Source organism: Rhincodon typus, chromosome 4 (genome assembly GCF_021869965.1).
Source record: "Rhincodon typus isolate 14 chromosome 4, sRhiTyp1.1, whole genome shotgun sequence".
NCBI lineage: Eukaryota > Metazoa > Chordata > Chondrichthyes > Orectolobiformes > Rhincodontidae > Rhincodon > Rhincodon typus.
The window spans coordinates 38,524,636-38,545,950 of NC_063335.1; the positions used below are offsets into that span (position 1 = coordinate 38,524,636).

Consider the following 21,315-nt stretch of genomic DNA (forward strand, 5'->3'; position numbering starts at 1 on the left):
ATGTCGTCTGAGGAATGGGAGGGGGTGTTGAAATGGTTCGCGACTGGGAGGTGCAGTTGTTTACTGCGAACCGAGCGTAGGTGTTCTGCAAAGCGGTCCCCAAGCCTCTGCTTGGTTTCCCCGATGTAGAGGAGGCCACAATGGGTACAGTGGATGCAGTATACCACATTAGCAGATGTGCAGGTGAACATCTGCTTGATGTGGAAAGTCTTCTTGGGGCCTGGGATGGGGGTGAGGGAGGAGGTGTGGGGGCAGGTGTAGCACTTCCTGCGGTTGCAGGGAAAAGTGCCGGGTGTGGTGGGGCTGGAGGGGAGTGTGGAGCGGACAAGGGAATCACAGAGAGTGGTATAGGTAGCAGGTTGTAACAATGGTGTTGTTAGTGAATGAAATCCTTGGGGCTGTTTTGACTGTGCAATATTGAGAGTGAAGTACAAGTGGATAGAGATATAACACATGCTGCTGTCAGCTGTGACTCACACTCTAGTCTCCAGGTCAGACTAGACTTGAAACATTCATACTGTTTCTCTCTCCACACATACAGGCAGAACTGCTGAGATGCTTCTGTACTTTGTATTTTTTATTTCATTTGTCCAGCAACTGCAGAATTTTGCTTTTATTTGACTGTGGGTTCAAGGCCCACTCCAGAACTTAAGCACAAAACTCTAGACTGAAATGCCACAGCAGTACTGAGGAATGCTGTACTGGGTAAAGAGCTGACTGTCAAATGGGATATTAAACTGAAGTCTCACATCCCCTTTAAAAGATCCCAGGGGAGTTACTCCTGGCGAGTATTTATCCCTCAATCACTATCACTAGAGAGAGATGATCTGGTCGTTATCACATTGCTGTGCAGAAATTGGCTGCACCATGCATTTAAATTGTTGAGAACCTTTACAATTTAAACCTAATTTGCTATTAAAACAGTTTTAATGCAGCTGTATGCATCTTACAGTATTACACAAAACTATTGGCATTTAAGTCATCTGTGACCTTCAGGCTTTTTCCATTCTGAAGCTTATTGCTTCTATTAGAAATGAAACAGAAAACACCTCTAATATTAAACTTTCTTGTCATCACCCTTGACAAAGGCAATGACAAACACAAAAGTATTCATTTACTTGCTATTTGCATTTAGATAAAGCATGCAAAATGTGAACATTTGCATTTAGATTGCTACAGTTGAAAATACTTGGTTCAAAGTCAAGGGATATGAGTCTTTTAGGAGCTCAGCATTGGAATTTCACTGAAATAACAGGGTGGGTAGATGGCCCTTCCATTGAAGAAATAGTAAAGGTTTTATTCCCATTAAAGAATACTCCTTCAACATTGTAATCTTGCCAGAAGTTATACAGTTTTCCTTTGCACTCTTAGAATGTAAAAAAAATAGCTGAAGTGAAATACTGGAACCTGCTCTGCTATTCAAGAAGGTTGTGATTCTTAATTCCACTTTCCTGCTCAATCCACGTATCACTTGTTTCTTTTAGAAACAGAAATCTCACAACTTCTAACTAACTTGAATATCCTCAATAACTGAGCATCCTCTGTGGGTTAGAGAATTCCAAAGATTCATAATTCTTGAGACAGAGAACACTTCACTGCCTTGTGTTTCTCAGACAACTTAGCTAAATCAATTTGAAAGATGTTTGACTGTGGATCAGCAGATATGCAGTTTCAGTCCCAGGATTGTTGAAGGTTGTGGTCTAATTCTCCAATGCATTGCACCAAATCATCTGCTAACATGATCTCTAAAGTAACAACTGTTACTTTCCTTCAGGTAAAATAATTAAGCCTTCCCCTGCCAAGCATCTCACCCTGTCTCTCCTTAACCTACTTTTTGACATTATTCTCTATGTTTCTTCATCAGAAAGCTGGCTGGTTCCTGTGGCACCATTTGATGGACAGTATCATTCAACCAACTATGATCAGCTGCTTCTTGTTTCTTGTCAATTTTTGCCTGCTTCATTATTTCCTGAAGGAGCCTGTACTCTCAACTGATTTACCTTGAGAAACATTTGACTTGCCTGAAAATTAAGTGTTAGGTCTCTTATTGAAAGAGCACTGCAGTGCTTAGCTGATGCCTGTAAATTTTAGGTACTGCCTTTAACACAACAAAATATCCTAAAGCCCTTACTCATCCAATCAAACAAAATTTGATGTTGAACGACATGAGGTCTTAGGAGAAGTGACTGAAAGCTTAGTTTTATTAAACTTCTTCCATTCAGTAATGGTGTTTCTCCCAAGACTGAACTAGACATCAAATGTTTTACATGGAAAATAGAAACAGCAATAAGACTTTTGGCCCTTCAAGTTTGCACCACCATCCAATATGATCATAGCTGATCATCATCCTACTCAGTACTCAGTTCCTGTTTTTGCCCCATAGCTTTTGATCTCCTTGGTCCTAAGAACTAAATCTATCTCATTGCAAACATTCAGTGTTTTGACTTGAACTGCCCTCTATGGTAGAGAATTCCACAGGCTCGCCACCTTTACATGAAGAATCTTCTCATCTCTGTCGTTATTGGCCTCTCCCATATCCTTTGACTGTGACCCTGGGTTCTGCACACCCTAGTCATTGGGAACATACTGTCTGCATATATCCTGTCTAGTCCTGTTAGAATTTTTATAGGTGTCTATGAGATCCCCCTCTTAGTCTTCTGAACGCCAATGAATGTAGTCCTAAACTGCCCAGTTTTTCTTTATACATTAGTCCTATGATGCCAGGAATTAGTCTGGAAAACCTTTGGTAAATTCTTTAACGTCTTTGTCATATATTGCTGTCTCCATGTTGATTCATAGTCTAGCAAGTAAGTGTTTGATTGCAGGCTGTTCTACTATTCTGTGATCTGTTCACACCGCCTTCACCATCTGCTGTTCTGGTTTGGCTGCGTCTGAGAGTGGGGTTGATAAAGATTGCAGGAGGCTTGGTGATTGGCAAACATTGGCTTTGATTTACACTTGTGAAAGACTAACCGTACACAACAAAACCTCACTTCAACATGCTGCTGCTAGAGAATGTCATCTCCCACAAGTCATCACATTACTTCCCATGATGATGTAGCCCCTGTTATTTACATATTCACATTAACCCTCACACCACAATTGTGGTTTTTACTCTATGGTTTTAAACAGAGTGTATTTAACTATTGCCACCATGTTAATTTGTTCTGCTTAGTAGTAACTTCCTACAGGGGTCTTTGATAATGATTGGGAAACTCAAGTCTTTTCTTTTGATCCCTATCTCTGAGACGCTGAACTAAATGGAAGCATCCGTGTTACATCATCATAATCAGTTACAGCAAAGAAAAGGAAAAGCTTTCAACAGAATTACCTTGGTCTCAGATCTGTGAAAGTGGACAGGTTCTGAAAGGGTTAAAATCTGGCCCAATGTACTCAAAAGTAAATACATTTTTCGATTTATTGACATCGCCAAGCCTTCATTCCCAGCAAACATGTTATGGTTGTCCAGGGAGACTTTGTAGAGCATCTAAATGATACCAACCTCACAGAGCTCAACCATCTATTCTGAACTACAATGGTATTGGCAAACTAACCAAGATTTAATCTCTGAAATCAACCATCGTTTTTTCTCCTTCATAGATGCTGCCAGACCTGCTGAGCTTTTCCAGCAACTTTGTTTTTGTTCCTGATTTACAGCATCCGCAGTTCTTTTGGTTTTTATCATTTTTTTTGTACCTCTTTGGCCAAGCTTTTGGCCACATGTAGAATAGAATCCCTACAATGTGGAAACAGGCCATTTGGCCCAACAAGTCCACACCGCCCCTCCGAAGAGCATTCCATCCAGACTCATTCCCCTACGCCAGATTTCCCCATGTCTAACCCACCTAACCTAAACATCCCTGGGCACTATGGACAACTTAGTATGGCCAATCCACCTAGCCTGCACATCTTTGGACTGTGGGAAGAAACCGAAGCAAACCCACGCAGACACAGGGAGAATGTGCAAACTCCATGCAGACAGTTGCCCGAGGCTGGAATCAAACCCGGGTCCCTGGTGCTGTGAGGCAGCAGTGCTAACCACTGAGCCACTGTGCCACCCCATATCTCATGTGCCTTGCTGTCAAATAATTGCCAACAAAGTGCCTCGGGACATTTTATTATGTTACAGGTGCGATGTTAACGCACATGTTTCTGCTGTTTTCTGGTTATTTGATACTGAGGCCTGCATTATTGAAAGAAGATGCTCAGGAGGATTCCGGTCACACCTGCCAGCCCAGCCGAGTAATTGCAGAACCACCTGTAGCAAATTGCTGTCTCATTGCCTGAGATAAGTAAATATTTCTATCAGAAATTAAACAACTTGTGTCTTTACTAACGTCTATAGCACAAGTATACTTAGAATAACAGAATCATACAAACCCTACAGTATGGAAACAGGCCCTTTGGGCCAACAAGTCCACACCGACACGTCCCCCTATAACCCACCTAAGCTTCACATCCCTGAACACTATGGGCAATTTAGCATGGCCAATCCATCTAGCCTGCACTTCTTTGGACAGTGGAAGGAAACCGGAGCACCCAGAGGAAACCCACGCAGACACAGGGAGAATGTGCAAACTCCACACATTCAGTCGCCCAAGGGTGGGAAAGCAATAGTGCTATATAACTGTAAGTCATTGTTGTCACTATGTTATGTGATGAGAGGATTGTTTTTTTAAAATTTGTTACCATTTTGAAAAAAGATGAGAGGGTGCCTGAACCATCTTTCCGTCCTCTATAAGCTTCCTTTGACTTGGAAGAACCAGCTGCCCCATAATGTGGCCTTTGTCCATCAGTACCCTTTAAACAAATCAAAAAGCAGATTAAACATGGGAATAAGAAATTTATTCATAGAAATGTTTATTGTTAGTTACTATTTTCCAAATACTAGTAGTAAATTGAGAGGGTATAACTAGCTGACATTTTGTAGCTCATATATCTTATAATACAAAGTTAAAACTGTTCAAAGTAATTTCTTTCAATCTTGGTCCTTTCAGTTTGAGAGATTGGAGATAACTGTGTAACCTGTGCAAAATGAAGAACAGGCTGGATCTGAGGCTCCTTGCTTCCTAGGGAGAGGTAAGTCTCTGTAATACATTGTCAGACAGTATGATGGTTGCTGAATTGCTGTCTACTTTTTGTGGTGATTGGGGGTGGGTGAGGAGTGTTGGTGGTCAGAGAGGAATTTTCCATAGTATTAATAAAGTTGCAGCTGTATAAGACTTTAGTTAGGCCACATTTGGAGTATTGTGTAAAGTTCTGGTCATTGCACTACAGGAAGGATGTGGTGGCTTTGGACTGGGTGCAAGAGGTTTACCAGCTTGTGAGCTTCAGAACCCCCTTCCCCTCCCCCATCTCTGAAGAAGGGTCTAGGCCCGAAACGTCAGCCTTCCTACTCCTCTGATGCTGCTTGGCTTGCTGCGTTCATCCAGCTCTACACCTTGTTATCTCAGATTCTCCAGCATTTGCAGTTCTTACAATCTCTTACCAGCTTGTTGCCTGGTTTGGAGTGTATTAGATATAAGGATTGTTTTCGCTAGAGTCTCAGCGGGCGACCTAATAGAAGTATATGAAATTATGAGAGGCATGGATAGTGTGGATAGTCAGAATCCTTTTTCCCAGGGTGGAAATGTCAAGTATTAGGGGACTTGGATTTAAGGTGAGGGGAAAGATTTAAAATGAGGTTTGCAAATAAAGTCTTTTTTTTACACAGAGGCTGGTTGGTGCCAGGGGAGGTGGTTGAAGCAGATACGATAGTTAAGTTTAAGAGGGGTTTAGACAGACATGTGAACAGGCAGGGAATAGAGGGATATGGACAATGTGCAGGCAGATGGAATTATTTTAGAATGACCAACATCTTGGTCAGCACAGACATGGTGGGCTGAAGGACCTGTTCCTATATTGTACAGTTCAATGTTCTATGTTCTTTTTTGGCCCTGCAGGGTTTTTTTTTGCCACTTTTAGCAGATCACCAGGCTGTAGATGGAAATGAAATGAAATATCCAGTTATGATCTTCTGAACAGTGTGGTGGTGTGGGCAGGCTTGATCAACCAGCTGGACCTTTCCTGGACCTAATCTTACATGTATTGTTATCATTAGGAATGAATGTAATTGGTTCCCTTTTGGGGAACAGAATTTTGAAAGAATTGTTGATAGTTTCATAAAATTAGAAAACACAATTTCACTTAAAGACAGAGCACCATTACATAAGCACAGAAGTATCTGTGTACAATAAGTAAAAGGATGACACACTGAAACACCAGATTGGTTTGCCAATATGTTACTTTGGCTGCTTGTGGAATGAGAACCCCGTGCATTCACAACTGTCCACACAGCAATGTGCACAACCTGCCATAGGAGGCACCTAACAAAACAAAACCTTTCTTCCCAAGGATTGAGAAAATATGGGAATGCCAAATCATACTGGCCTCTTCTCAGGCATGTCCTGACAAGCAGAGGAGTGCACCAAAGCGTAGTCTCCATTTTACCTTCTAAGTTGCAGATGCTGCAAGACTTACTGACAGGAGGAAATGAGAGGAAAGTGCCTTGAATGGATACAGAGATTTTCATCAAATCCCTACAGTGTGGAAATAGGCTCTTTGGCCCAACAAGTCCACACTGACCCCCAGAGCATCCCACCCAGACCCATCCCCCTAATCTATACATCCCTGAACACTATGGGCAATTTAGCATGGCCAAATCGCTTAGCCTGCACATCTTTAGATTGTGAGAGGAAACCAGAGGAAACCCACGCAGACATGGGGAGAATGTGCAAACTCCACACAGATGGTCGTCTGAGGGTGGAATCAAACCTGGGTTCCTGTTGCTGATTAGACATTCATAGAATGTGGGCATCACAGGGAAGAAATACATTCATTATCCATCTCCAATCACCCTAAACCAAGGTGATGATAAAGCATCTTCTTGACAATTCCTAGGGCCATTTCAGATGCAGTTAAGAGCCGACTGCACTCCTGTGGGTCTGGAGTCACATGTGGACCAGACCAGATACGGAGAGTGGATGTCCTTCCTTAAAAGAACACAATTGAACTAGATGATGTGTTATTTATATGGGCACCATTACTGACACTAGCTATTTTACAGGGGTCAGTTAGCTCAGTGGCTAGACAGCTGGTTTGTGATGCAGAGTGGCACCAACAGTGTGGGTTTAATTCCTGCACTAGCTGGGATTACCATGAAGTACTATCCTTATCAACCTCTCCCCTTGGCTGAGACATAGTGACCCTCAGATTCAACCAGCACAAGCGTCTCTGTCTAATGAAAGAGCAGCCCTAGGGATCTATGCCAAGTTTACCTTAACTTTTATCTCAGATTTAGTCAGTTAACTACAATAAATTTTCTAGTTGTCATGAGGGAGGGGAGTTTGAACTCATTTGATCTTAATAATAGGATGAGGTGAGCTATTTTTGAATTGTGATCTTTTCGCTATAATTGTCTTGAAGGCCTGAGGAATTGTGATAATTAAACAATGTCGCTGGAAAGAGCTCTACAAACTCACCATTCCTCATGTTGGATACTGTTTGCCTTAGGCGATTGAGGTTTGCCAAGCAAAAATTCCACCTTCTTTAGAAAATTGATAACATTTTTACAGGCAGCTCTGGTAACTGATGGGGCTGGCAAAGTCTTAAGCTATACCCCTGCCCCACATTGTATCAAAAAGAGCAAGCACATACTTGGTGTGGCTGCTGAATTTTGAGATGCAACTTAAGACAAACCTTTAAAGGAATATCTGAAGTACACATTAAATCTTCAGTGTCACTGAACCGTTTAAAGTAAAAAATCTGTTACTTCTTGAAAGTACAATCATGTTAAACATTAGCAACGGTACTTCACATTATTAATGCATTGCGATGCGTTGATATTGATTATGTAAGATTTTCTTTTGAAGTACAATTAGTTTGATTCTGCGATGATGAGGTTAACGGATTAGCCTCCACATGTCCTGCTATCACTCATTGTGTGTACAAGATGCTGAATGACTATCAATGAAACTTACCAGCAAAGATGTGGAGACACTGGACTCCACCAAAAGCCATTGGTCAAATAGTACAGAGAACAGAGAGGGCTATGGATCTCTCATCCTGTCAGTGAACTGGTTACTGGTCCAGCCAAAGAGAAGGTGGAAATTTGCAGCTTGATGGTACCTTAGTTCTAATTCAAGTCACAGAACTAGGTTGCACTCTCAATATTCTATGCTTTCGTACACTTACGAGTCAGTGAATTGCAAAGAAACAATGAACTGAATTGTTGAATTTGTCAGAGAACTGAGACATGACTCCTAAGTGTGATGGCAGCAAAGAAATGATTTCCGACCATCTACAACACAAATAGACAACTGACAAACTGAAGATCTTTAAATACAGCTGCATCATCATTTATCCCTCCACACTCACCCTCCCATTAGTAACACGATCCACCATCAATGTGTCTCGCTGGGGTCTGCTCTCGTTCAGATTTTGGGACTTCAGTCTCACCTGGTGCCTCATTTGGCAGCTGCCATCTTGCTTGTCTGACTTAAATTGGGTTGGAGTGGGGGTGGCAAGGCAATTGGACAATTAATGTCCCCTCTATCAATCATTCAAAGCCCATGATTGGTGAAGTAAACTTTTATCAGAATCAGTTCCATTCAGGAATCCAATCAGTTGTGCCTTGAGAATTAAACTGGAACATCTCTTGCTTGTTTTATCACCTTGTAATATTTATTGAAACTTGTAATATTGATTTTTTTGCAGAAGTTAAATCTGGTGTAAAAATTTGGGATCGTCCAAATACCTGAAAAAATCAGCATCTTGATAACAGACATTTGTTGTGATGGGGAACATATTTTTGACAACGGCGTTCAGCACAGAAGCAGGCCATTTGACATAACTGGCCTCTGTTGGCATTCATGTCCTATGTGAGCCTTCTCCCACCCCATCAGCGTAAGCTTCCATTCTTTTCTCCATCATGTGTCATTCTGGCTTCTTTCTTAACTGTTTGCTTTTGGCTGATACATCTCATCTTCAGCAGACAGTGCACCAAAACTTTAATTGATGTCTTTGTTAACATTTAAAGAAAACCAAAGAATTTGCAATGATTATGTATTGTCTTCAAATTGACCTTTTTGACTTTTTTGTGATCAACAAATTTTGCTCGCACCCACACTGAATTCTATCAGCTGGGATAACAGTCAAGTAAGCTATCCTCCTCTAAAGACCAATTTCATCTCATTTTGTGACATTACACACACTAACAGGAGATTAGGGATTTTCTTTCCTCTCTAAGATGCTTGCTCCCACCATCAGATATCCCCATCCATTACAAATCTGATATTGGATTTGGTGATTGGGGTGTTGAACTGAAGACTAAAGTCATATAAACATACTTCCTAACTCATTTTCTGCTGGGAATTCCCTGTCTATGAAGTTAGGCAAGTATGGGGATGGAGTTTATAAATGAGAAACATCACCAGAGATGTTGGCATGACAGGATGAAATGAAACAGTAATGGTGCAAGTGCATTTCTGGTTAGATTTCTTGAATTTATCGATTTGTTAGCCATTGTGACCAGCATGGTTATGGCAGTAAATACAGATCTTGCGCCTTACCCAAATAAATTTAGTGATAGCTCTACTTGCTCCGGACCTTGCCTGTAGTAGTGATGAGAAAAGGAGCCATGACAATCACCAAATAAAATTGGAGACACAAAAGGTATGAGGTGGCTCAGAAAATGATGTAGAGAAAGTACAGAATATAATCAAGGTTACCTAAGATTGCTACTCAGTATCTGATTGCGAGTATCCTAACATTTGATGGAAGTGTCTAACAGAAATTTGTTTTGTCATTTCTTTCTAATTAAAATAGTGTAGCAGTTTTATTCTATAGAACTATTAAACTGACTAAGAGATGATACTTTTCTTAGACCTCAGTTGGTTGTGCTCGTGCCTCTGAGTCAAGAACTGGTGGATTCAACTGCCATGCCAGAGACTTGATTTCACAATCCATGCTGCCACTCCTGTGCAATGTGCATTACTGAGGGCGTTAGAGGTGTTTTCTTTTACAAGGGGTGTGAAACAAAGATCTCCTCTGTCCTCCAAGATGGACATAAATAAATCCCACATTACCATCTTGAAGATCTGAGGAGTGTTCAGAACATCCTGAAAAATAATTTTCCCCTTAGCTTGCATCATTAAAAGAAAGTGTTGTGGTCTTACTACTGTTTCTGTGATCTTACTGTGTGCAAATTTTCTTACACTTCAGCAAAAGGCTTTATTTGGTGTGAAGTGCGTTGGATGTCATGAGATGGTGAAAGGTGCTTAACACTTCACTTAAAAGCGTGATATTGTCAAGTTTATGGGTATTTGACTGTCACAATTTGCATATCCACTAGACTGAGGTGCAGTGCAAGGAGCAGACCATTTACCTTTTGTTGTACTGGGGCTTTCTTTGGTGACATCTGAAAAAGAAGACAATAACGGAGTCAAAACACGTATAAGCATGATACAGTCACACAGGGGTAAAGTTGCCTGAAAATCTGTTCTTGAAAGGTGAATTTAAGATTAATTTAAAATTAGAGCATGCTGCACATCCACAGCAAAGAAAAATTTCAACAAGACAGTTTTATTTTACCACAAATCAGCAAAAGGGACTAAAGTTGATAATTTCCTTGTGGTGGTGTTAATTTTGAACTATCTATATATAGAGGTGGGCATCAGATGTGGTAATTTATTTCACTGAGCCACTGTGCCACCCTAAAATAATAGTTGTGGAGGCATCAGTTTCCGCAAACTGGTTGCGTATCTTCTGGCTGTGGAGACCCAAGCACTGAGATATACTGTTGGCAAATTAATAATAAGTCTCACAAAAGGTTCATTGCTTGGGACTCCTTCTATGATGCTCCTCTGCTTAACTTCTACGCACCAAACTTGGCAGGTGAGCTAATGCACCTTCTGAAAGATTGTGATCCAGTTATACAATAGGGTTAAATTAACTGACCTATTTTGTGCACTAATTGGCTATTTGCTGTCTGGGTGGTAGACGTCACTGTAGTAAAAGCACATGGAGCTGGGGACACTTTGCAGAACCAGCCCAAAGTGAATCAATTTCAATTTCCTTATCTCCCAAGCTACCTCAAAGGAACTGCAACAGTTAAGCCCCATATAATCTTCTCCAACAAGCATTCCTAATGGGCAAACACTTGTGTTTTATGTTTAGAACACAAACTGCTTAAACACAAGAGGAAATCTTAACCCATTGTTTCTAATCAATCTGCTCAGAGATGTTATTACACACCTCTGGAGCAGGTGGGACTTGAACCTGGGGCTCCTGGACCAAGGGTAGAGATACTTCCACTGCACCACAAGAGGGACAGGCAGCCAGATCTGTGTAGACAGCCCATGTTTAAATGCTCCTGCTGCACTTTAATTAGACAAGAGCACCACCCCCAACTTCACATACAACTTCATCTTAAAGAAAGATCAAAGAGACTTGGATTTTGGAGCCTTATGTAGAGGCATCAAAGAGAGGTATTGTTACTAATGTCAATCCAGACAACTACTTTAAATTCTGACCAGAATAGGACCAAGGGCACAATTCAAACTGATAAGAAAGTAATTTTGGGGGTGCCATTTCAGCTAAGCCCTAAATTCTGGAAATTCCTCCTTGTACTTCTTGGCTTCTTTACCTCTCTCTCCTTTTTAAAGATGCTGTTAAGTTTTAGGTCTTCTGACCTAATCTTACCTCCCATGGCTCGGTGTCAAACTTTTGTTTGATGACCTACCCATGTAGCACCTCAGGTCTTTGTAAACTACGTTTAAAGTCTCAGATGTATGAGGAGAGACTGGATAGGTTGGGTTTGTTTACCTTGGAGCAGAAGAGGCTGGGGATGGATCTGATTGATGTATGCAAAACCATAAGAGGCATAGACAGATTAGATCATGAGAATCTATTCTCCATGCAGACATATCTAAGACCAGAAGACATAAGTTTAGGGTGAGGAGCAAGTGGTTTGGATGAGATCTGAGAAAGAATTTTTTCACTCATAGGGTGGTAGAAACATGGAAAGTGCTACCTGAGAGAATGGTAGAAGCAGGTACTTATGCACCATTTAAGAAGCATCTAGATGAGCACTTAAAATGCCAGGGGCATAGTAGGCTATGGACCAAGTGCACATAAATGGGATTAGTGTAGTTTGGTGTTTGTTAGTCAGCATAGACATAGTGGGCCAAAAGTCCTGTTTCTATGCTGTAAGACTCTGTCTATGTCTAATACAAATGCTTTTTTACTGTTGATATCTTCATGATCTGCTTCATGAGGAGAGGGAAACTAGACCCTAAAATTTAATCAGGAAACAATAAAAAACAGCACTGTGTTGACAGACTATGATGGTTTGAATGACCTCCCTCATCCAAGAGTATCTTGTATTTTGATGTGGCAATGGCTCTAACTTTTGAATGGAATGGAAGAAACAAACAACTGCTGTCCTCCCTATCTTAACATCATTTCTCATTATCAAAGGTTGAAACATGCAGCACACCGTAGACAGCAATAGTCAATTACCATATTCTTAAAGAAGTGGACAACAGCACTATCATCAGTTTGTCTCCCTGGATGGGCCTTGTGTGTGGTTGGTGCCGTTAGCACACTCCTGGTTGCTGGTTCCTGAAATACATACATTCTATTTTAGCATGGAAATATGATAAATAATTTGACAACCAAATAAATCAAATACACTTTGAGTACCAAACAATTAATGCTCCATAATACTAATTGCCCACATCACATCCAGTTTATGGCTTGAGCAGTTCAAAGTGGCTGCCTGTTATTTCAGTTCAGTGTGATTTGGACAAGTTGAGTGAGTGGACCAATACATGGCATATGAAGTATAATGTGGATAAATGTGAACTTATTCACTTAGCTAGCAAAAACAGGAAGGCAGATTATACCAGTCACTGAAAGTAAACATGCAAATGCAGCAACCAGTAAAGAAGGTAAATAGTATGTTGGCCTCATTGCAAGGGGATTCAAGTACAGGGGCAGGGATGTCCTGCTACAACTGTACAGGGCATTAGTAAGTACACACCTGGAGTATTGTGTGCTGGTTTTCGTCTCCTTATCTGAGGGAAGTTGTTCTGGCTATTGAGAAAGTGCAAAGTGGTTTACCAGACTGAATCCTGGGGTGGCAGGTCTGACCTACAGGGACACACTCAATCAGTTAGGACTATATTCAGTAGAGTTTAGAAGAATGAAGGAGAATCTTGCAGAAACCTATAAAATTCTAACAGGATTAGACACAGTAAATGCAGGGAGGATGTTCTCAGTGACCAGGAAGTCCAGAACCAGGGATCATACTCTAAGGATAAGGGGTGGGCCTTTTACAGCAAACATGAAGAGGAATTTCTTCATCCAGAGAGTGGCAAGTCTGTGAAATTCTGTGTCACAGGAAACTGTTGAGGCCAAAACATTGAAGGCTTTCAAGAAACATGTAAATATAGTTCTTAATACTAGAGGGATCAAAGAAATTGAGGAGAAAGCAGGAACAGGGTACTGAGTTGGATAAGTAGCCAGGATCATACTGAATGGCTGAGCAGACTTGAAGGGCTGAATGGCCTACTCCTGCTCATATAATATATGTTCCTATGTAGTGAAAAGGTTGAGGAGGAGAAATCCTGATTTATCAGGCAACATTTGCTGAAAATGCATGTCATGTGAAGATAAGACTGAATTCTCTGATATTCCTCTCAAGTTTCCAAGTGAATAGCATTTGAACATTCACCTCAAGACTCAAATTAAAAATTTCCAATTGGACAACTGATGCTCAGATCTTCCAACAAGAAGGTGAACACTCAGGGGAGAAGGTAAGGGGACACTCACAGACAGAATGGGGAAAGGACAAAGATAACAAAAGCTGGCTCTTTACACTTTATTTTAACTAGTGATATAACAGAAGGTCCTTGCATTGATTGTCAAAGGAGGAAAATGGTTTCAAAATGAAAAGAATATTTTACAGCTGGTGTACTACTCTTAGGTAGCATACTGCGTACAATTCTGGTCGCCCTTCTGTAGGAAGGTTGTTAAACTTGAGCGGGTGTGGAAAAGATTTACAAGGATATTGCCAGGGTTGGAGGGTTTGAGCCATAGGGAGAGGCTGAATAGGCTGGGGCTATTTTCCCTGGAGCATCGGAGGCTGAGAGGTGTCCTTATAGAGGTTTATAAAATGATGAGGAGGATGGATAGGGTGAATAACCAAGGTCTTTTTCCTACGGTGAGGGAGTCCAGAACTAGGGGGCATAGGTTTAAAGGTGAGAAGGGAAAGATTTAAAAAGGGCTCGAGGGGTAACTTTTTCACACAGAGAGTGGTGCATGGATGGAATGAGTTGCTAGACGATGGAGGCTGGTACAATTACAACATTTGGATGAGTACATGAATAGGAAAGGTTTAGAGTGATATGGGCCAAATGCTGGCAAATGGGACTAGATTAATTTAGGGTATCTGGTCAGCATGGACTAGTTGGACCAAAGGGGCTGTTTCCTCGCTGTTTGACTCTATTTAAAAAGTGACCTGACGGACAACTTTTTCACACAAAGTGTGTTGCATATATGGAATGAACTGCCAGAGGAAGTGGTAGAGGTGAATACAGTTACAACATTTAAAAGACATTTAGGCAGATACATGAACAGGAAAGGTTTAAAGGGACGTGGGCCAACACAGGCAAATGGGACGAGTTCAGTTTGGGAAATCTAGTCGACATGGACGAGTTGGACTGAAAGATCTGTTTCCATGGTGTATAACTTATTTCTTTATAAATACACTGTGCTACCTCCATGGAAACTTACATGAAGTTGATTAGTGTTCTCCAGGTCTAAGTTGGATGGCAGGATCCTAATGTAATTGTTAATATAATAACTATAAAGAAGAAAAAGTACTATTTTAACATTAGTTCAACAAACTATTTCAAAAAGTTGTGGCAACATTCTTCTTGTATTGCGTTCAATTTGAAATAAATCCTTGTTTTGAGTTTGTGTTATCCTGATGGCATTATACAAAGGATTCGATGTGAGTATTTAATAATCACATTAAGCCCTGAGCCAGTCAGTACTGGCAAATGTTAGCAGTATGTCATTGGAAAAATTAAAATTGATTGCAAATTCATTTCAATACTAAAAGTCAGTGAAAGTTAACAGGCATGACCAGCCTTAATAATGAGATGTTGAGCAGCACAGTGGGACGCTATCCAGTCAGCTCTGTTCTATTTCAAAATCTTCGCAATTCTGACGAAAAGTCACAATCTGAGATATTGACTGTTTCTCTCTGCACAGATGCTGCCAGATCCAGTGGTCCCAGCATCTCGTTTTAATTAATGGTTCTATCATTTATTATTATCCAACTATGAGTATTTCTATACTTTTCAATTTGCAAGCTATGAAGAAGGCAATCCATGAAAGGAATTGTAGACAGGTAAAATTGCTCATTGACTATTGTATTGACTTCTGAAATCTAAACTGTATTTTTTAAATTGCTTTATGTTCTTGACTAGATTTAAGCAGGTAGCCACAAACTTAACATAGACAATAAGACCACAATTTTTGATAATTTTCATAAGCAACACATTGCAAATTACACTCCTTATGGTATCCAATGGAAGATGGTTCAACTTGCTTAATTAGTAGCTCTAAAGATTAATGCATTAACCTAATTAATGTATGTGAACACACCAATAGTAAAAACAAAGCACCGCAGATAAACATTAGCCAGATGCAGGAAATTCCTTGTTCAGACGTTCATGACGAAGGGGAGAACATTTTCAATTTCAGAAGTTGTTTTCTGAGGATTCTGTTGGAATAGAAATTGATGGGCAATCATTGGAAGTGTATAAAACTATTTCACTATTATTTGATAAACCTCTGGGACTTGAACCCTCTAGTCCAGAGGTAGCAACACTGCCACAAAAGCCCCCTCAATGCTTTCAACACATATGGGCTCATTGTGGGCATCTGCTTCCTACCCACCATCGAGTTTCTAGGTCAAAGTGGTTTCACTAAAAATATAAGCACAAGAAAGCAAGAAATAGGTTGAATGATCTTTTGGTACTATCAAAACAGATCTTCAATGTCAATATATCTTACATAAAAACAACCCATCTATCCCACCCAAGAAACTCCTGAGGGCATCCTCCTGATTCCCAGTGGTATCCAAATACAAGTCCAAAATCTTCATCCATCTCTGCAATTTAAACATGACACTCTTCACAAAATGGACTGAACTGTTTCCTACAGTTCTTCTTTTGACATTGTGATAAACGATCCAGCCTGAGATTCTTGCCTCCTCTCTCAAATTTAGAACAAAAATCTAGTCTCAGTGATAGTGAATATCATCCACTCATGTTCTCCAACCTGTTCTCTGAAAAGGACAATTCAGGATGACTAATAAGTGTAGGCTTTGCCAGCTATGTCTTGAATTACCTTGGAAAGACGACCCATCTAGGGAGCACCAAAAGCTGCTAAAGACCTAATCACTAGAACCAGCTACTTTGCAGAATGTTGATGTTCTTTTAGTGAAACTCTCCCTGGACACTGCCTGCTAAAGGGACTTGGACAGTGTAATGTATGATGTGACCTCCCTCTGGACTTAGTGGACATAGTGAGACTGGAAAGATTGTGAGGTGGGGGTATATTGTGTGTTGGCAAAGACTGCCTACACAGTATCAATTGAGGAAGTGGAAGTTATATTGCTCTGAGGGATGAGATGAGGATTGAAATTATTAGCCATTGTGAAAGGAGAAAGAGAGGGAAGTACATGTAAGCAGTAATACATCAATATGCCTGGCAGAAAGGGATGATATGAATGGTGAAGAATGGATAAGATGGAGTAAAAGAGTGTGCATTGAAGGCAATAGGTAAAGAAGGAAGTGTCCTGACCTTTCCTGATCAAGTAATTGGTATGTTTTCTGGACTGAACCGTGGGTGTCCTGATCACGCTGCTGACCTCCTCAGCTACCAGCAGTCTAGGCCTGCTCTTGTATTCTTTTGCTTACTGGGAATAACACATCCCTCCATGCCCTCACTGCAGCCAGTGTTTTCTCCATGATGGCACCACTCATTCTAGGGGGCTGACCTTTCCCTCTCTTGCCAGACATCTTTCCAGCTGGCAGCATGTCCTTTTCATTTCCTCAATCCATAACCTCAGAGTTCCTCACGGAGGTGAATGGTGCTTTTCTGCAGCAAACCGAGTTACTGCAACGTGGACACGTCATTCACAGAGGCAGCATTCCATTCAAGGAGCCCAATTTGTCACCTACTAACTCCAAACAGTGTTCCCATCTCTGGGTTGAGAGAGAGGCTAATGAAAGGAGAAAATAAGACTGAAAGCAAACTCCAAAGTCACAAAACTGAAAACATAGGAAAAAAATAGTGATGTGGGTGAATAAAAAATAACAGATGGTTCTTCCAGGCTGCTACACGATTCAGTTGGATCAATGGCTGATCTTCTGCCTCAGCACTGCTTTCGCAACCCCCCTTTCCCAAATCCCTTGTTTCCCTTAGGACACAAATCCATCAGCTGCCCTCTGGGATAGGGAATTCCAAAGATTCACAACCCTCAGTGAAATAAATTTCTCAAATCTGGTGGCTGACTCCTTTGTTCCAAGACCTACTCCTCATCCTAAACTCCCCAGTCACAGGAAACATCCTCTTGGCAACTAAGCACAGCCCAGGCAGGCCAAAGATTTGTCTGACATATCATCACGTGAAGAGCAAACACTGAACAAAAGCAAAATAAACCTCTCTCCGTTCTCAGTGTTAACACTGCTCTCTCATTAGGACTGATAACTTGTCATCTGCCTGGTGGGAATCAACACTTTACGAGCTTTCACATGCCATACTAACTGGGTTGTCTCCTCAAATGACTGAACAGCAGAAACATTAATTATTTGGTCACAATAAAGTACTTGAGAAACAGATAGTATTTATCAAGGACACCCATCTCTCACATTTGGATGACATTAAGAGAACTTGCATTTATACAGCACCTTTCATGACCTCAGAATGTCCCAAAGTACTTTAGAGTCACCAAGTTAATTTTGAATCTATGTACTGCCGTAACACAGGAAATGTAGCATGGTCTAAAAAAAACAGAAATCTGATAAAATGGGCAGAGACCCTGTTTTTAATGATGTTGCTTGAGGAATACAGTTAGTACAACAGAGAAGATTCACCTGTTCTTTTTAAAAAAATTTTGCTATAGGACACATCAGCCAGCTTTTGAACTGGTTACATTTGCTTAGATACTGAGGCTGTTTTTCCTGGCTGGTTGAGTCAAGAACATGGGATCATGGTCCCCAGATGTAAAATGTTTCCTCTTTTAGAAGGTTGGGAAACTTTGGAATTCTCCACCCAGAGAGCGGAGGATGCTTGCTCAGTCATTGAGTATATTCAGCACTGAGATAGATAGACCATGGAGCACTAAGAGCTACCCACCACAAAACCATTGTATAACGGCTCATCTCAAAGAGTGACAGTACAACATTGCTTCAGAACCAACACTGGTAATATCAGTCTAGATTGTGTGTATTGGTCTGAGAACGAAACTTGGCCCCTCGACTTTATGACCCACAGGTTCCTGAGCTAAGGCTGACATCTAAGTCATTGGTAACAAGGTGTAGAGCTGGATGAACACAGAAGGACCTGCTCCTCTGATGCTGCTTGGCCTGCTGTGTTCATCCAGCTCTACACCTTTTGTTATCTCAGATTCTCCGGCATCGGCATTTCCCACTATCTCTAAGTCATTGGTATAAGCTGCAGGTACACACAAGCACCAGATGGTGGCAGACAGAGCACTCTGTAGCTGCCTCCCTCAGCAGCATGTATGCAGCGCTAATACCCTGCAATCAAATGAAATCACGATTTCATGTTCACACAAAATTAAGAACTGACGCACCTTTCTTCAAAAAGGCATAAATACTTTGCTGTCATTTGACTCACAGTTACTTCACTAATATCTTCTGCACAGAAACTAGTTACTCGGACAAATGACAGTACCGTCAATCAATTAAAGGGCCATTGTAAACAGTTAGACAAAGTGTGGAAAATCTCTAAAAATCACGTACAATAACAATGCCTGGATAAAGTACATTAAAAGTGCATGGGAGTGATGAAATAACCATTATTTCTTGAAAGCAAGATGTAACTATTAAACACTCACCTGCTTAATGATAGCACAACATATTTTCTATCACTTTTCATTTGCTTAAAATTATTTCCTTTAACAGTTCATATGAACTGTGGCATTCAGGCTATCTAGCTGATTTTCCACAATATATGACATAAAGTAAAGTGCATTTGTAAGTCAACTGTAAGAATGCCTTTAATTTTAAGTGAATGATAACACCAATGTTTTAACCAAAAGTTTAAGTTTTCACACAGAATCCTGGTTGTTCAAAACTGTCATTTATTGTCACAGCTAATGACACTTGTAGGATAGCCAGGTACAATGGACTCTCAGCATGCCCCAGAATGATCCTGCAGTACAACTGGCATGTTAAAGCATTGCCTCAGGTATATGGACTAATTTGGAAGAGTTCTTCAATAAAACCCAACAAAGTTTTCACAGTATTGTGCTTGCATAGAGGCTTCACGAAGAATGTGAAGGTGTTAGAAAGGGATTTAAGAGAATGGTTCCCAGGATGAGGATCTTCAGTTATGAGCAGAGATTGGAGAAGTTGAGATTGAGTGGAGACTTGATAGATAGAGGGGAACTAAAGTAGAGAGGAACTTTTCCCACTCACGTCAAGATCGAAAATGAGAAGGCACAAATTTAAAGTAATTGGCAAAAGAAGCAAACCAACTTGAGAAAACATATTTTCACACAACAAATCGTTAAGGTTTGGATCACACTGCACAAGAAGGTGGTGGACCAGGTTCAAGTGAACCATTCAAACAGATTTAAATTGCTACCCGAAAAGGAGGAATGTGTAGTATGACGAGGAATGTGTAGTATGACAGTGAATGGCACTAAGTGAATTGTTCATGTAGAGAACCAATACAGAGACAATGAACTGAACCAGCTCCTTCTGCACGATTACAATTCTGTGATTCTGTGACTGTGAAGTCCCCACAGGAGAAAAACACCCTGCTATAGTGAAGGGACCTGATAAAGGAACAGCAATTTCCTCAAGATGCAGCAGGAAGAGGCCAATTGTTGCGAACCATTACTTTAAACAGAAATACATACAGCAGTTATGCATGACAACTTTCCTCAAGTTGCATAGATTCCCACCTGATTACCCAAGAGTTTCTTCCTTTTTCAATGCAATTCATGGATATTCGTTGATACAACATACACCAAAAAATTCATTGGTGAAGGTGTGCAATCAAGCAACTTTTTCCATCACTAAGCTATTATTTGTGACATGGGTGCTCATCTTTCTGGTGCTACATTAGAAGTAAGAATGAGAGATGGGAGGCAGCTGTGGGCCAATAGAGTAGAAGCTTCTTCATTGAAATGGTTTTCAGTTGTTGCTGGCCACAGTCCTTCCTACTGCCTTATGGACAGTCTGACCCTGTGTGGTTTCTGTCACTTGTGAATGTGTGGCAAAGGTCTGGCTGAAGTGAGCTACATCCAGATATACTGGCTTCCTGACAGCACAATCCTTGTCCATTGCAATCATTCACTCATTTTCAGACATTCCTTACTATAGCCACAGATCTGCATCCCCTAACAACACCAAATAAGTTTGGTAAAGCAGTCTCTTTCATTTAGGACTAACATTCAATTTCAGCTGTCAGAATCTGAAAGAGGTGGCCAGTAGGAATCTGACACACCGGAGCTGGAATTTAAAACCTTCCTTCCCATATTTAGGCCTTTAAGTGAACAATTAATGCTCAAAAGAGCTTTTATTGCCTCTACTGGTATTAACCCATCAATGGTGGCGTGGGGGTAGGGGAGAGATCTCGCTCTGTGGGGAACATAACAAACAAACCCTATTGAGAATCCTTACCTGCTTCAGGAGGCATCCTATATTCAAAGGAATCCAGTGCCTGATCAAGGCACCAGGCTTTAGGAAATAGAAACAGTCGAGGTTGGGCACGGAAGCCACATCTTGCTGTCCCACCTGTCCTTGTGGTGAATCCCATCTCTGCCATCGACATTTAGTAAAGCCCCAGCTGCCATCACTCTCCTGTGGTCTGGGATCCAGTGATGACTCTACGACTTGACTGGTCGCCATAATGGCAACAGCCATCATCTCCCCAGTGGTGCTGCCTTTCAATACAGCGATAAGATTGGTCTGACAGCTCCCAGTGAGGGAGACGTCTGCCCTT

General features: G+C 41.0%; 1 protein-coding gene across 12 annotated transcripts in view; it reads right to left on the reverse strand.

The window, feature by feature from the left end:
- LOC109916863 (myelin basic protein) overlaps positions 1 to 21,315 on the reverse strand; it is a 156,812-nt gene that overhangs the window by 2,115 nt on the left and 133,382 nt on the right. For all 12 annotated transcript variants that reach the window (XM_048596027.1, XM_048596022.1, XM_048596018.1 and 9 more), the window contains 3 exons: positions 12,559 to 12,660; positions 10,424 to 10,456; positions 4,690 to 4,800 (listed from right to left, as the gene is read on the reverse strand). In XM_048596027.1, coding sequence (XP_048451984.1) covers positions 4,690 to 4,800; positions 10,424 to 10,456; positions 12,559 to 12,660 — 246 coding nt within the window. The remainder of the gene's footprint in view (positions 1 to 4,689; positions 4,801 to 10,423; positions 10,457 to 12,558; positions 12,661 to 21,315) is intronic.